The sequence below is a fragment of the Diplotaxodon limnothrissa genome, linkage group LG11, assembly GCF_057381915.1.
Source record: "Diplotaxodon limnothrissa isolate DT_005_m linkage group LG11, D_limnothrissa_male_GT1.1, whole genome shotgun sequence".
Taxonomy (NCBI): Eukaryota; Metazoa; Chordata; class Actinopteri; order Cichliformes; family Cichlidae; genus Diplotaxodon; species Diplotaxodon limnothrissa.
The window spans coordinates 27,657,727-27,674,728 of record NC_140606.1 but is presented as its reverse complement, the minus strand read 5'-3'; the positions used below and the strand labels follow the sequence as shown (position 1 = coordinate 27,674,728).

At 42.8% G+C, this 17,002-nt stretch overlaps 1 protein-coding gene across 1 annotated transcript in view; it reads left to right on the top strand.

Moving 5' to 3' along the window:
* adamtsl4 (ADAMTS-like 4) overlaps positions 1 to 15,692 on the top strand; it is a 41,385-nt gene extending 25,693 nt beyond the window's left edge. Inside the window, exons 6-17 of the mRNA XM_085366510.1 lie at positions 6,615 to 6,754; positions 7,213 to 7,417; positions 7,850 to 8,034; positions 10,017 to 10,182; positions 10,705 to 10,971; positions 11,118 to 11,247; positions 11,641 to 11,845; positions 12,086 to 12,259; positions 12,500 to 12,679; positions 12,816 to 12,995; positions 13,094 to 13,241; positions 13,324 to 15,692. Coding sequence (XP_085222636.1) covers positions 6,615 to 6,754; positions 7,213 to 7,417; positions 7,850 to 8,034; positions 10,017 to 10,182; positions 10,705 to 10,971; positions 11,118 to 11,247; positions 11,641 to 11,845; positions 12,086 to 12,259; positions 12,500 to 12,679; positions 12,816 to 12,995; positions 13,094 to 13,241; positions 13,324 to 13,454 — 2,111 coding nt within the window. The 3' untranslated portion in view covers positions 13,455 to 15,692. The remainder of the gene's footprint in view (positions 1 to 6,614; positions 6,755 to 7,212; positions 7,418 to 7,849; positions 8,035 to 10,016; positions 10,183 to 10,704; positions 10,972 to 11,117; positions 11,248 to 11,640; positions 11,846 to 12,085; positions 12,260 to 12,499; positions 12,680 to 12,815; positions 12,996 to 13,093; positions 13,242 to 13,323) is intronic.
* The last annotated feature ends 1,310 nt before the right edge of the window (positions 15,693 to 17,002 follow it).

Sequence of the window (17,002 nt, the reverse complement as noted above, 5' to 3'; positions counted from 1 at the left end):
ACACTGGGGGAAGCACAGACCCAGTAACAGTAGATCAGCAACACCACCCGGCCTGCACACAAGTACATTAGTTTGACAAATTTTGTCAAAAAGAAATACACAGTTAGCACACTAGTCCAAATATAGACAGCACACACAGCTGAGAACGTCGAGTCAGTAGAGTTTATTCATTAAAGCGGAGCACGACACGCGATCGATACAGTAAAAGTTAAAGTAGCTCCAGTTAATAGATTATTTAATGGAGCCGATGAAAGCAGTTCAAAGAGTTCTCCCACTGAGTGTTTTATCAACTTCCAGCCCACTATCTTGATTTTCCATCCTGTTTAAGTTTGCTGTTATCACTCTTGTTTTTGGTCGCAGCAGGAAGCTGTTTTTAATCTTAAAGCTCCATAAACTGACTGTTTATGGAGCTGCTGAATACTGTGGAGCAGTCGTGGAATCAAAATAGGCTGCATGCACTTTTGATTGAGCAAGGACCCCTATGGCCAAAAGAAACTTCTTTTCAAGCTGGGGTCATTTAAATTTGGAGATCCATCTCTGTTCTGGGACCTCGCCATGCTTTCATGTGCGTAGCTGGGGTGGAGGTGGCTTGCAAGGTGGCTTGCAGGTTCTAAAGTACACTACATGGACAGCCCCTAATCTTGCCACAACTGTATAAAATCAAGCACCTAGCTACTCAGTCTGCTTTTACAAACATCTGTGAACAAACGGGTTGTTTCTTAAGAGCTCACTTGATGCGAGTGTGATATTGTAATAGGATGCCACCCTCACCACAAGCCAGTTTGTGAAATTTCTTCCCTCCCAGGTATTCCATAATCAGCTGTAAGTGGTATTATTGAAGAGCGAAAGCATTTAGAAACCACAGCAGAGGGGCAAACCACGTAAAGTGCTGAGGCGTAGAGCGTGTAAAAGTCACCAGCGCTCTGACTCAGTAACTCCAGCGCTCCAAACCTCCTCTGGCATTAACATCAGCACAGAAATTATATGGGTTTCCATGCCTCAATAGCTCCTGTAGGTGTAATTTGTAGGCAGCCCAGTGCTTTTGGCCATATAGCGTAACTGTAGGCAGGCTAAAATAATTAAATAGCATGGCAGGTATGACATTTACCAATGGGATGCATGGAAGGTGTGCAGATCCCATCACTTGGCATGTTGATAAATGTATACTTTGTTGAGAAAGTATGAATTTAGTGCTTTTGCTCTGACTTTCTCTTGAAACAATAAACCTCTTGAAAGGCCCGCAGACAGGAGCGGGTGGGCATGGATAAAAATCCTCCTCAGTGAACCTATTGCAGTGTTGGAAAAACCCTAAATCGGTGTGAAATGAAAAAGTAACACAGTAAAGCATACTGTCTGAGCATAGTTTAAAAAGATAATTATGAGTTTTTGTCTGTTATTTGTAACACTCATACTTGCATACTTACTTGTACTTGCAGCCAGAAAAAATAAGCCCATGAATGGCTTCAGATCATTTTTTCCCATTACCTGAGGGAAAGGTCAGAGAGTGTGTTTCAGCTGAATGCCTTGTGTTTCCCAGGGGAATACAACATGTCAGCCATGAAGGCTGTTTAAGATTTCAGTCAGACTTCGGGAAGTTTGAGGCGGATCTACAGATTAATTCTGTGTGTTTGCACCAGAAGTCATCGGCGGGGTATCAGCTGGAGTCAAACTGTCTGCATAAACACACGGGAGCTTTCCTTTTACCCACTACCAGGTTTCTGTGCGTTTGTGAAACGGGATTGGGGGGGGGGGGAGATATCGCTGCATCCTGAATTGAGCTGCTGTGCGTCCTTGCCCTCTGCTTCACTTTGGGTTGTTTTAAACTGATGTGTCCTTGAGGTCTGCTGAGAAGAGGAGAGGGCTGGATAAGGGGGGGGGGGGCAAAAGGGCAACCTCTGGTAGGGGGGAGTTTATGGGAAAATAGTCAAAAACACTCACCAAAGTCCAAGCTTTGGCTGCACTATGCTGCTGTGCTGTGGGGGGGCAGATGCTGTAGCCAGGTGACGTCACACTCGATCAGCACCGGAGATGATCCTTTCCCACTCCGCTAAGTAAACTCTATCACATTGTTTACTTCAGTCCGGTCCCATTGGCCACAGCCCAGATTTTCATATCTGGCTTCCTATCAACACGCTGGAGGCTGCGATGGAGTGCTTGAGTGTGTTTGAACACTGACTGCTGCATGTCATTTTTCTCCAGCTGCTCTCATCTGTTTAAAGCTCTGTAGCACTGCATACATTTCCAGTCAGTATTTATGTTACGCGGTGCAGTCAGCTTGTGAACGTTTTCGCCTCCAAGGTGACGAGCTCTGTTATGTTTGTTCTTCGGAGTGGCGCGGCCTCGGGTTTAGAAGTGTACGTTTAAACAGTAAAGCTGCCACCGTGGTTATAAGCCACGCAAGCGATGGGCCCTGACTAATTTCCTGCTACACGCTCGGCTCTGGTTAGCAGCGATTCTATAGATTTGTAAGCGCTGCACGTGCAGGTGTTGTTTTACTTGAATATTTCCTTTTTTCAGGCCTCATCCCCTCTGTGCACACCCAGCCTCCTCTCTTCCTGTCCCACTGCCTCTCTCTTTCTCTCTCCCCGTTGGAGTTTGTTTAGATGAAGCGATAGCGGGGAAGTATATTTAGGCACCATATATTCCACTGTCTGAACACTAAGCTCAGACAGGGAGCGAGAGTTAGAGCGACAGTGGAAGAGAATGAGAGGCAAAGACGAGTAGGAAGAAACAAATGGAAGATAAAGGCTAAATTTAAAGAAGACAGTTTGGAGCTGAGACGCGCTCGAGCGTGGCTTAAGGAGACGGAGAATGAGGGAGGTGATGAGGAAGGCAGAGAGAGCATGTGTGGCGACACGTATCCCGCTTTTAGCTCCCCCTCTCTTTTCTGTCACTGTCTCCAGTCTAATCTCTCAAAGATAACTATGACAGAGAGATGGAGAGAATGAGGGTGGAGGGAGAGAGGGTGGGAACGCTGCCTCTCTTTTTCCATCTCTTTCTCTCTCTCTGTCATGGTCCTGGGCCATGTGGGCCCAGTATTCTTAGTTCTTTGTATTTTTGTATTTCGTTCCTTATTTAGGCCATGTCTTCTGAGTTGCCCTGTTGTGTTGTTCCCTAAGTGTTTTCCCTTCATGGCTCTCTCCTCCCTGTGTGCCCTCTATGTATTGATGAGCCCTCGTCTCCCTTTGTGGTTGTTTCATGTTTCCCCAGCCCGTTATGTCTGTGTTTTCCCCGTGCTCTCTCTCCTCCTGTCGGAACCTCTGTGCCTCTACATGTCATGTTCAGTTCACCCCGCCCTGTCTCGTTATGATTATCAGTGTCACCTGTGTTCCCCGTGTGTGCCCACTTTCCTCGTTTACCCTCTGTGTATTTCTGTCTGAGTCTCCCTCTGTTCGGCGTCGCGTTCTCCCTCATGTTGTGTGGATCTCCCTGTGTCTACCTTCGAGGATTAGTTTACGTTTTTCCGGTTTAGTTTTGCATGTCCTGTATTCTGTCCTGCCAGCATTAAAGCTGTGTTTCTTAAGTTCATCCCCGTGTTTGTGAATATTGCTATTGGGTCCTTCTCCTGCCTGCCACACAACGTATCATGACACTCTCTCATTCTTTCTAAATATGTACCATATATCTTCTCATATCTCTCTGCAGTCATCAGATGGTAAACAAGGGGCACACCGAGGCTGAAAAAAGGACGGTTTTGCACAGTTTGATGCAATTTGATTGTTTTCTACCACCTTATGTCAACAGCAAACTTTTCTGATATATTGAAATCAGAATAAATTACAATTACAGCAAGACAATTAAAGGCTAGCCTTAAGAAATTAGTTCCAGGAATGAAAAGTATATAATATACAGTAGTATACTTCTTATTTATATAATATATAAGAACTATATTATACTATTCATCTATTTTTCAAATGTGCTGGTTTGAATATTTGTTAATGGCTGGTTATAAATAAGCTTTTTTCCCATTGGCATTAGATAGTTTCCATTCATCTAGTCTAGATCACATTGTCCTCAATGCGACATATGTCTGCAATAAGTTTTCCCCACTTGAAGCATCTCCTCCAACTCTGCCTAAGACCACATGATGTCCTCCATCATGTGGTCTTAGGCCTGCCCCTCTCTCGATTTCCAACAGGGATCCATCTCGGGACACGATGACATATTTTTGTACATGATAAAGTGTTTTATTTTGTCCTGTTTTCACTGAGAATTAATACAGTTTCTCTGGAAACTCTGCTGAGTCCCTTCATCGCTAAATCTGTTGCTGTTTAGTCTCTACATCTTTAGTCCCTTGAAAAATTGTTTAAATTCCTCGAACTCCATGTTTACCTGTGTTGAAGGACTGCTGCTACAGTATCACAGTGTATTTATAAGCAAACTTATGCGCAATCTCCTGCCTTGTGTCTGTATAAAACTGTTAAAACATCAAGTCTAGCTCAACTGTTTTGCTTTAATGCCCTCCTCACCACTTCCACCCACTTAGCGAGAGGAAATTCACTCCTTAACGCTGGAAATATGTGTTCCCTTTGTGGAAACATAAAAACCACATATCTCAATCTGTACGTCAGCCCAAGCTTGAAATGACATTTTAACAGTCTACTTTAACTTGCCCTTATCTTCCAAGTGGAGGTTATTCATTAATATTTTTAACGACTTCTCATCTATGATATGGTTTTCACCCCATGTTTCTCTCAGTCTGTGCAGTGATCATTGCAAAATGTGATCCCGGAGCCTCGGTTCCTTTAACAGGAACTACCACGAAGGTTTTGAGTACTTCGGCAGGTGTTTGTCCTTTCTGAACTCGACGGCCTTGCAGTCGTGCCAGATGCAGTCATGAAACTGTACAGGTGTGCAGCTGACATTAAAGGTTGAGTTTAAAGATAGCTGCTCTCTGGGCCATCGGGACTGAGTAAACGATGGTAGAGGTAAGAGGGCCACGTGGCCGTTCCCTCAACCCCAGTTATCACACATTTGTCACACATTCTTTTTCAGTTTAATGCTTTTGTAAGTCACTTTTGAGTGATCTGGTGTACGGTGTCACAGCTGCTTTGATCCCGGCACAAGATAGCTTAGTTTCCTGCTTGTGTGACACCTGGCTGAGCAATGTGGTACTCTGAGAGATTTGAGGACCCTGAAAGCATATGGATTTCCTTTGAATGTGTGTCATACGACACTCTTTGAATCCTCACAAGGTGAAAGCAGGGCGTTGGTATTTGACCTTTACCCTTTGTTCTCCGTTATCTCCTATGAACCTCATGACTTCGAAGGTGATGGAAAGCTCGGTTTACTTTCTGCTGATGTCATGACTTGGAGTGGAAATTTTTCCATTCTGCAACAGTGTAACCATTTTGCAGCACTGCTGTATTATCACAAACAACATTTGGTTGCATCATAAGATTAACGCAGGCTTTTGAAAATTCTTTTAAGAAGAAAATTATTTATCTGTATGCTGTTTTGACTGCTCCAGGCAAAGTGGCACGGTGTTCATATATGTACAGAATTTAATGGTTTTTACAGTTTCAGAAGACGAGAATTTTCCCCTTTAACCTCGAGCCCCTCCCTCCTCTCTTCAGCTACCTCTTCTTCTCATGGAGTGAGCTCATGTCATTAGCCCTGTTTCAAACAAACATGATCACAGGCCTGTACATTCACATACCCCTACAGCTTCTTCTTAAATAAACTGCCAAACAGTGGACCCAATCACCAGCCCTTCCTCTGTGTCTTGCTCTTCATTTTAAATGAAGATCTTAACCTTTTGGGAAACAGACCCATACTCTTTCTCCTAGGACTATGATGAGAAGTTGTAGGCTACATCATACATTTGAGGAAACCAGCAACTAACTTTGTCTGGAGTTTGGTTGTGGGTGACTGTTTTATTCCTTGGTGTTTTACATGCTGAATTACAGTAACTCTGAGTCTTTCATAAAATACAGGTTACTTACACACCCTGCAGTCTGAAAAAGCATCATGTTTAGGCACGAATGGAGGACTGAAGACGGTCTGCTGATGTTGTGCTCATGCCATGCCCTCAAATATATTAGTTCTTTTTCTTCAAAAAAAGCTCCTTATTTTCTTCACATTTTCCTTTTACCACTCTGCCCTGTGTAGTTTTCTGTATTCTCCACACTATTTATCTTCCCTATCCTCTCTGCACTGAATGACTTTCATTTTCTCTTTTACCTTGAAGCGGTGCCCTTTTTCTTCAGTTCTTCGACTCTGTGTTTCCACGCACACTTCGCCCTGCTGCGTGCATCCTTTGGGTCGCACTCATAAATCTTGCCTTTTTCAAGCTTAAGATTACACCTCTTTTCTGCGTATGTATCCGCTGGGAAGGTGCAGCCATGAACAGCGGGGAAATAGCTGATCACTCTCCCTCTCAGGGGTTACATGGTCTGGCCTTAGTTTCCGGACCACATGGAAAGACGTTCATCCTTCCAGCTGTTTCTTCTCCGTGGTTGTCAGAGAGAGAAAAAAACTCTGCGCACACACACACACACACACACACACACACACACACACACACACACACACACACACACACACACACACAGAGTTAAGAAAAACATACATGCTGTCTAGTGACCCTGCTGCCCTGTGTTTCTGTGTTACAGTTGGGGCAGACAAGCAGTGCGAGCTGACCTGCAGACCCGCTGGCTATCGTTTCTACGTCCGTCAGTCAGAGCGTGTCAGAGACGGGACGCCCTGCTTCAATGTTAGCACCAATGATGTGTGTGTGGAAGGACAATGTCTGGTGAGTGGTTTCAAATGTGTGTGCGAGATTTCTTGTTTCACGTGTCTGAGTCCAAGTGTCTCCTGTCTCGAAGAGGTTGACAAAGCCCAGAATCTGGCTGTCTCAGTCTCACGTCTGGAAGCTGATTTAAACTGGCATTCAGAGTCAGGCTCTTTTTACGGCCCTTCTCGGGGCCTCTTTTCTTTGCATCTTTCCCTCTTTCTCTCATTTGCACTCTCACTCTCTGATTTTACCCTCGTTCCACCCTTCTGCTCCTGGCAGGAATCTAGCGAGCATCAGTTACCAATTTAAATAAGCAACGTTGAAATAAACACTGGCAATGGATGCGAAATGTCAACAAGATTGGACCCGTTTTTCTCCATCCCCACCCCTTCTCTAACATCTCAATTGTTTCCCAGCCACATTTCCTTCATTGTCCGACCCATCACTCACATCTTTTCAACTCCTTCTCCTGTCAGACGGAGGGCTGTGACGGGGTGCTGGGCTCCGGCTCTGTGATTGACAAATGTGGAGTGTGTGGTGGGCGGGAAACATCCTGTCGAAAGGTGACGGGAAGCTTCCACAATACCACGGTTCCTCTTGGTTACCACAAGATCCTGGACATCCCACCCGGAGCCACATTCATCAACATCACCGAGAGACGAGCGAGCCCTAACTACCTGGGTAAGCTGAGTTGCACACGCACACATTCGGTTTAGGGTTTCTTGAATAATGCTGGCCTACAGCTCCAGTAAAAGTGAAATACTGGCGAGGATAGTGCAGATTTGGGAATGAGATTTGGCCCGTGATCGTGTGTGTGCTGGCTTTGACTGAGACCTGAGATTTTTGTGGTCTCACAGACTCTAAGCTAGCATTGTTAGAGCTCATAAAGAATCAGTCAAGTGTGTAGATTTCTGTGTGTGCGTGTGTTTCTTGTCAGCCTCCTTTTTGTTCACCACACAGCACTCCAGGGTCTGTGTTTGTCTTTTTTGGGAATGTGTTTGAGCATATGGGGGGATTTTCTAAGAAGTCACCAGACTAAACAAGGTCCTAATAAGAAAAGAAAAATTCACCCCAGTTCTTCTGACATTCCCACTCCCTCCTCCCTTTTTCCAGCCATGAGGAGTGGAACAGGAGCTTCCGTGGTGAACGGACGTTGGGCTGTGGACCCCCCAGGGGAGTATCAAGCAGGGGGCACTACCTTCACCTACACCAGACCTAGAGCACAGGCGGAGGGGGAGGAAGCAAAGGGCGAGTCCCTCTGGGCACCAGGACCCACAAAGACACAGCTACAGCTATATGTAAGTTCTGAAAGAACACATGGACCAGCACTACAAAATTACGATTTACTCAGAGAAACATGTATACGTACAGAATATTTCTCTAATATATCTTCATGTCACTGTTTTGTGCCCGAAGCTGTGTTCTTCTGCTCTGTGTCAAGATCCTCCAAGGAGACGGAATTATTTTAGTATTATGGCAGGATAAAGAAGGATATATACTAAAGCTTATCCTGAGCCACCTGAAACTATCCAAGGCTTAATAATAACAGCGCTAACCTCGGGCTAAAATCTTATTAAAGATCAGGAGTCATGTGTAGCTTCACATCCAGTAACATCAGGATCAGAGGAGGTAAAGAAAATAGCTCTGGTTTGATCTCCCCAAGAATCACCAGCATTTTTAAGGTTTAGCGGGATACAAAAAGTAAGATATAAAAAGATTAAAACGCTGTCACCATGGCAGCGGCACTGTGATGCCGTGTAGCTCATTGCATGCTTGTTAGATGGATTAAGAATATGTGCTCCCTCTAGATCCTTGCCAGTGTTGCAAAATAAATATATAAATTAACCAACTTTTTGGCACACCCTGTAGATTTGAGTTAACACACAGACCACAAACTAAAATGCCTCACTCCAGGAACTTTTTTTTTTCCTCCACTCACAAGGGCACTCCAAGTAGAGGGGGAGAAAGGCCCCAAATGTCCTCTTTTTTTTAAGTCACAGGTTGTATCCCTGTTTTAAATACACCTTCCAATATTAGGAAAAATAGTCAGTGGTGTCTTAGGCAGTAAGGCACTGAGGGACCTGTCCGAAGGGAGGCCATGGAGTGGCACTGAAACCACTCCATGTTTTCTATATTGTGCTCTATTATTATAGATAATGTTACACAGAATTAATAAAGTCATTAAATCATCTGCTTTTACAAAATTAAGGTAAGTGCATGACTGATTATAATCCAGTAATTGTAATCCAATAATACGATACATTTAATTTTGTATAATACTTATATTTAAATAAGCAATACTTACCTAAGTAATAGGTCTAAATGTTTGTTTCACCATTTGTTAAATAGCTATTCAATATTAAATGTTTTACAGTCACAGAGAGCTCCCTTTCCATGTAACACATCTTTATTAAGGCCCTGCACATGAGCATGAAAACTTACCTTACATTTTTAACTTCATATTTCCTGCCACCTCATTGTAAAAAAAAAAAATCCCAGAAATGCCTCTGACAGCACTCGATTTTCCATCACAAGGCCAGCTGTTTGACTTTAGGACCCAGGTGGTAATTTAGTATTTTGGAAATGAATCCTGTGCTCTTGAATGAAGGGGGTTAAGGAAAAGCCAACTAGAGCCAACTGAGCAACTAGACAGCAAAGCATACTCTAGCACGGAGACTGAAAGCTAGGGGAAACAGCTCTGACTCTTTTCAAAAGCAGCCAAATCAAATGTCTCGCACCCCTAAAACTCAGACATTTAGATCTTGTTTGTTTAACACAGATAAAACACCAAAAGGTTAAATGACGTGGGTGTATTAATGGTGATACAGCAGCTATATATTTAAATCTGAACTTTTCAGTTAATCTCTAAATCATCCTTCTAGGAATTAGGTGTCAGAGTTTGTTTTGTTGTTGTTTTTTTAAAGAAAGCATATTTTGACTCTTAGCTCTTCCAGATGAATTTCACTCTGCAAGCAGATGTGACGCCGCCAAACTAAAGCAGTGACTGAAGGCCCTCAGGATCAGTTGCAAAGTATAGCAGATCAAAATGTTTTTGAAATGAGACCCCTGCTGATTAAGTCTAAATGACCTTGACTAGATTATATCTCATATATAAGACTGTAGGATTATGTAGGGGGTGGGTTCTTGAGCATGATATCAAGCTCCTGCCAGTTCATTCTGACCTCTGACCTGTAACAAGAACATTTCTCTGTGGGAATCAATAATGCGATTTTCAGGCATTTTTTTTCACCCTCTTCTTTGGCTCCATTTTGTTCTTTAGATAATCTTCCACAAGGACAACCCAGGCATTGACTATGAGTATTACATTCCGGTTGAGAAAAAAGAGGGAGAGACCGAGAGGCTAATGGAGAGAGAGCGGGAGACGCCCAGAGAGGCACCCAGGGAGAGACCAAGGGAGCGAGAGCCAGCGAGGGCACCCCTTCGCAGTAAGTCTATGACACCCCAGCTTTCTGACCTCCTCTCTTCTGTTTGACAACCATATTTTCTCTATGCTGTGTACAGTAGCCTAGATGGCAGCTTTCCCAGCAGTCATGTGCAGCACATAGCTGAACCGTGTCAATGTGGAGCTCTCCAGACTCATTCTTTCCAAGTTACTAAAGGAAACATCACTGTAATGCAGATTCTGGGAGAATGACTGACGTCTTTATGGTTTATGATGGGTGCGGTTGTGGGCCAAATGGGAGGGATTATTTCACGAGTGTGTTTGTGTGTGTTTGTGTGTATTTGTGTGCGTAGATGACCTAGATGGGAGGCTATCTGATCCATATGTTGGCTGTCATGAGATGCTGACCTCGTCATGACATCATTAATGTTTTCATCTTATTTCCATCATTTCAACATGTTTTTCGACTTTCGCCGCTCTTAATAACGCCTCTTGTGTGTTTCCCAGTCACGTTCTCCTTTATATTTGAGCTTTAATGTCCATCTTTGTTGGCATTCTCTCACAGGTCCTCTCACCGTCTCAGTTGAAGACCCTGTTCCTGCTCCTCCTCCCAATTCAGTCCATTCTTACCCTTCCTCCTCCTCGTCCTCCTCCTCTGTGTTTTCGCTCCCAACTTCGAACCAGTGGACACCTGAGCGGTCACGCCCACGAGGATCTGCGCCCAACAGGAATGCTCGGATCCCCCCTCGCACCGACCTGCCACTGGACACCCTGCCGCCATTTGTGTGGAAGAGAAGTGGCCTCACCGAGTGTTCTGCATCCTGTGGCAAAGGTAAGACTTCTGATTGTGGGACTTCATACGTGTTACACCCCAAAAATTCTCTCATCTGCTTAATTACTTTGGATGAGGTGGTGTCTCCCTCCTCTGGTTGTTGGAAGCAAGTACAAGAATCTGTCCATCTCTTTCTCTCTCTTAAGGTACTCAGAATAGACTCATCGTATGTGTGAGCCGTGATACAGACGAGGAGGTCTCAGAGAGCAAGTGTGACTCTGCAGCCAAACCTGTTCCTGAGGAGGAGCCTTGTAACACACACCCCTGCCCTCCATTGTGAGCAACCTATACATAAACTTATTCATATACAGGTTATATAGAAAATTAATTTCTATATTGCATTTTTTATACATTGAATCTTATTTAACAGCTTATTTTTAAAATGATATTCATTTATCTTGGCTTGAAAGCATAGATTTTTTATTTTACTTGAACATAGGGACATTTTATGCATATTTTTGCATACAAAAAGTAGTAGTAGCTACATGGCAGTTAATTTGTTTGGGTTGGCTGTATTTTGTGCCATGCTTAAGAGTTACTGTGAAGAATTAAAGATAATTCCACAAACTGTATAACATAATTATGAATGGAAACTAACTGCTTACAAAAGTCTCTTTGCTTGAATGACTTGTAAATGTTTTTAAGTGGATCCTGTCTCCTCTGTCACAGCTGGGAGGCAAGTTCGTGGTCGGAGTGCAGTGTATCCTGCGGCCCGGGTGTCCAGCAGAGGCAGCTTCAGTGCAGGCAGAGCTTTGGCGATCGCTCCACCATGGTTCACCCCCAGCGCTGCGCCGACCTCACCCAGCCAGTGCTAACACAGCCCTGCCAGCTCCGCCTCTGCTCCCACTGGGAGGTCAGCTCTAACTGGAGCCAGGTGAGTCCACAACACATGTATGCAGCTAGCAACAGCCTCTGTTCTTGTCTGGAAACAACAGACCCTCTCACATTGTCAGCAAGCGGGACACTTGTATAGTATAGTGTCTCAACAAGACACTATCATTCATTTCAAAAAGCTATAATTAATACTACAAAAAAAGATATAATTGGGAAGAAAAAGAAGATTTGTTTCGTGGTTTGTCTGCATATTCTCATGTTTGTCCTGTTTCTGCCTCAGTGCTCGGTGGACTGCGGAGTAGGGAAGAGAACAAGGAGTGTGCGCTGTGTCAGCGATCAAGGTGACGTGGTGAACGAGAAGGAGTGCAGCTCCAGGGCCCGTCCACAGGGAAGTGAGGAGTGCAACATGGGTCCCTGTGTGACCAACTGGTACTTTACAGACTGGTTAAAGACTGTAAGTAATGCACACGCATTTCAGCTTTCAAAAACTTTTCAGCTTTAAAAAAAAAACAGTTGAAAACACATCTATTTAGACAGGCAGTATTTTTAATATCCTTGTAAAGCACCTTGTATTAGATTCTTATCTTAAAAGGTGCTATATAAATGAATTTTACTTATGTACTCACAGCAACAAAAGAATAAAACATGCATTTAGCATCGGTCCTCAACATGTTCCCTGACTTTGTGTGCTCAGTGTTCAGCGCAGTGTGGCCCTGGGGTGCAAAAGAGAGAAGTGGTGTGTCTGACCAGAGGAGGAGTCAGAGAGGGTGGAGAAGGAGGAGATTGTGTTGGGGACAAACCAGCAGAGATGAAGGCATGTAACGGAGGCCCCTGTGTGCCAGTAGCTATGTGGTATAGCAGCCCCTGGACACAGGTAGGAGAGTGGTGTCTAAAGACTTATTTTGTGTTGTGAGTTTGGGTCTCACAACAGTTTGGGTGTTTTGTGTCCTATAGCTGCTTTATTCTTGATTAGGGTTGGGTATGTCACTGATTTGTGGTCTTTTTTCCAGTGTAACGTCCCATGCGGGGATGGAACTCAGCGACGAGACATCATTTGTGTCCAGAAGATGGGGAACGATTTTACTGTTGTTCCAGACGCTGAGTGCGCTAAGCTGGACAAGCCTGCATCAGTCCAGCAGTGCAAGATGGGAGCATGTCAGGCACAGTGGTTCACCACAGAGTGGAGCGCGGTGAGAGATGAAAGGACAATGAAGAGATATTTTTTAAAAATCAGAGATTTGTGGAGATTATATTTATACTGTTGGCCTGCCTGCGTTTTTGTTCTCAGTGCTCAAAGTCTTGTGGAAAGGGCTTACAGATGAGGGAAGTTCGATGTCTAACACCAGAGAAGAAGCACAGCCATGAATGCGACTCCAGCACCAAACCAGTCCAGGAACAAATCTGCAACACAATACCCTGCAGCCCACAAGTCTCAGGTCGGTGCGTGTGTCAACAAAACTGTGATCAAGTGTGTTTTGATCTCCCTGCCAACCTCTCTGTCCTTCTGTCTGCTCACAGATGAAAACTGCAGAGACGTACGTCAACAGTGTGAGTTGGTGGTGCAAGCCAGACTCTGCGTCTACACCTACTACAAGAAAGTCTGCTGTGCCTCCTGTGTTCAGAGTGCTCAGCGTGCCAAGAGACACTGACCAGCCAATGGCAGACAGCCCCTGTGCGCAAGTAGTGGAGGATTAGGTCAAAAGGGCTAATCACTCCAGAAATGACAAGTCTGTAGAAATGAGCAGCCCAGAGTAGACACGTGAAGGCGTTTGGATGACATTTAGCTTTTTTGTCCTAAATCTTAACATAAAACACTGTGAAAGTTCCTCTTATCAGTACCAGTCGCTTAAACCTGCACCTTCCTCTGAGTTTGCTTCAATATACTATGTGTGTTAGCTTTAACAGTTTGCTGATTTCCCACACACAGTTTAATTGAATTTCATTGTCCTTATTTTCACTCTCGGAGACTCATTTCTGTGACTTACAGGTTGTAAAGAAAGGAGGACACAGCTGTGTTTCAGCAGCAAATTTAACAATTTAAAGATTCCTCCTAATCTACGGGATCTTCAAGCAGACATGCATACCACTAATTACGTGCTAAACGAATGATTACCATGTGTGCTAAGATCTACTGGAATAGATCTGTTATCAAGTGCCCCACTGAGCTACAGTGGAAAAAACCCTCCCAGACTAGAAGGATTTTATTTACATATTTTATCTATTTTTTTCTCTTTGCCAAAAATATTTCCTCAAGTGTCCTCTCAGTATTTGGACAGATGAACCAAAGGATTGGGGTGGGCATAAGAGTTAGTGACCAAATATAACAGGGTGGGAAGACAGAGATGAGATATTACTTAAGCAAGAGTAGTGTTGACAGTAGGACGCTGACAGTCCTAAAGGACCAGCTTCAGCCCGCTGGTTTCGCTCCACTCTCCCTTTAAGCCAACTTTCTTCTGATTGGCTGCCGCGTGCAAACACAAGCATGAACAGCAGGTGGGTGGGACTTCACCTGCTGTGTGCCTACAATGAACATATTAAGGATATCTCCTTCCAATGACCTCATACAGAGCAGAGAGTAAAAAATCTGCCTTAAATCAATGTTTAGACCATTCTGAAGCCTCAGGGTTTTGACTGAATTAATCTTTTTTTTTAATTATTTGTTAGCTATGTATAATATTAGCATCCATTTTAGCATTTGCTGCTTTCTTTGGTCAGTCATTGGTGGTTTTGTACTTTTCATGACATTTCCTTTCGGTACAAACCAGAAGGACATTCAGAGTGTGCATCCTCTGTCAACTGATTTCTTTATTTTTAACAGTTATAAATAAAGTGACCTAAATTCTCCCCAAAATTTGACAAGTTCTTAACAATATCATAAAGTCAGCTTCATAGTTTCTGCATAATCTTGCTGAACAAAAGCCAGTGATCATATATGTTTAATAGACAATACAGAAGGTGGCCTTTAACCAATAGTAATTACTAAATGATTGATTTTGCAATTGTTATGATTAAGCTATTAAAAATATCTTTATGTCATTACCTTTTTGGGAGGGAATGTTGAATCTGTCTAGTGAAATCAGGTGAAGTCATAATAGGAAACCTTAAGGGGACTGAAAAAGTTGCTTTCTTACATGTAGGCTTCTAGATATGATTGGATCATAAGCAATGATCCTGCTTTGACCTGAAACATAAATAATGCATATCGAAGTGGCAGCCTCTGTATATGTGTGTGTGTACTGTTTAATGCTCTTTCTCTGGCCTTGATTGTTTTTAATTTGCTCCCATTTTCTTTTTCACCTCCCACTCTGACATATACTGACACCCAGTCAAGGGTGGGGAGTCTGTATATTTGTGAGATATGTTTTAATGTCTATAATTTCTCTGAAGATAGTCGGTGCTTATGTTTATAACTGAGTAGAGTTATCAGAAGTGTTGTTATAGAATCCATTTATTCACATCTAACTGTCACATAACTATTTTATGTTGCATTTGAAGAAAGAATCAACGTTTTTGCTCTTAAATTGCGTGTGTGTGTGTGTGTGTGTGTGTGTGTGTGTGTGTGTGTGTGTGTGTGTGTGTGTGTGTGTGTGTGTGTGTGTGTGTGGTTGTGAGTTTTGCATATGTGGCTTTGAATGTGTCATTCTTGTCTCTTATCCCTTGTAGTAGAAATTAGATTTTATATATAAACATAAAAAGGATAGTAATTTATCTATTATCTAAAGAACATGTAATTTATTTGCTGTTTTGAGGAGCTGTAGCAATTTTTTTGTTACCACAAGAGATTATCAGATTGTTATTTTCAGTATACAGACAATTTTATGATGCAAAAACAGGAAACAGCGTGGAGGAGTTATTATCTTGAAGCTTCATTTTAAATAAAACGGAAATTACAGAGAAATCAAGGCGTGTGTGTTTCTTTTTGGTCCACTGAACAAGGGTGAATTTGCCACTTTTGTCCAAACAGTGGCGCTATTGAGTCTCTTACACAACTTAGTCAGGCCTAGCTGTCTTCCACAGTGAGTCATCTATGGATAAAGAAATAAAGAGGTTTTTTTTATAAAATGTATGCTGTGGTCGAAATATTGAATGAACACGAGTGTTTTATTTCACTTTTCACCCTAGATGAGTCTTAAATTCCAATTTTTGTGTAATGACAATAATAATAATAAACATCTGACCAACATAACACAAATGACACTCTAATCATATATGTGCTGTAGTACAATTAGTATTACAAGGCAGAAAAATCATGGAAACACACAAAGATTATTATTTACATATTTATTTATTATACTCTTTATAAAATCTTGAGTGAGTGTGTGTGTGTGTAATGTGATGTTTCAGATAGGAAGTGTCTTTAAGGAAACCCTGCCAAGGTCAGCTGCTGTCTGAGATGAAAATCTAGGAGTGGACGAGCTTGTATAATGAGTAGGACTATCAATAAGGCAAAATCAAACCAGGAAAGAAGAGAGTGGATGCTAAAAACTATAGGACCTTCATTAAACTTAAATATCGCTTAAGCCGGTGTAGTTTCCTGATTCCGTATCAGCAATTCTGGAAATGTCAGCCCGAGTAACTTCTAATAATTTCAGAACTTTTTGGTGGAGAAGTGATAATTTCACATAGAAATTTGTGATGTAAATGTATACTTTTACCTCCCATGGACGATATAATGGGCTCGGACCCCATTTTGGCTTCAGCACTGCCTCAGTTCTTCAATACATAGATTCAACCAGGCAGTGGAAACAATTTGGTCCATATTTACATGGTCGCATCATACACGCTGCAGATTTGTTGGCCGCACATCCATAATGTGAATCTCCCATTCTACCTCATCTTAAAGATACTCTATTGGATTGAGATTGGTGACTGTGGAGGAAATTTTAGTGAAACTAACTGTCATGTTCAAAAAACCGGTTTGAGATGATCTGAGTTTTGTGACATGGCGTGTTATCTTGCTGGAAGCATAAATCAGAAGGTGGCTACATTGTGGTAATTAAGGGACGGACACAACAGCAGGCAGGCTGTGGCATTTAAACGATGCTCAGTTGGTACCAAAGTACCTAAAATGTGCCATGAAAATATTCTCCATGCCATTACACCACCACCAGTAGTCTGAACTGGCATGATGAATCCATGCTTTTATGTTGTTTATGTCAAATTCTCACCTTGTGATCCAAATGTCACAACAGAAACC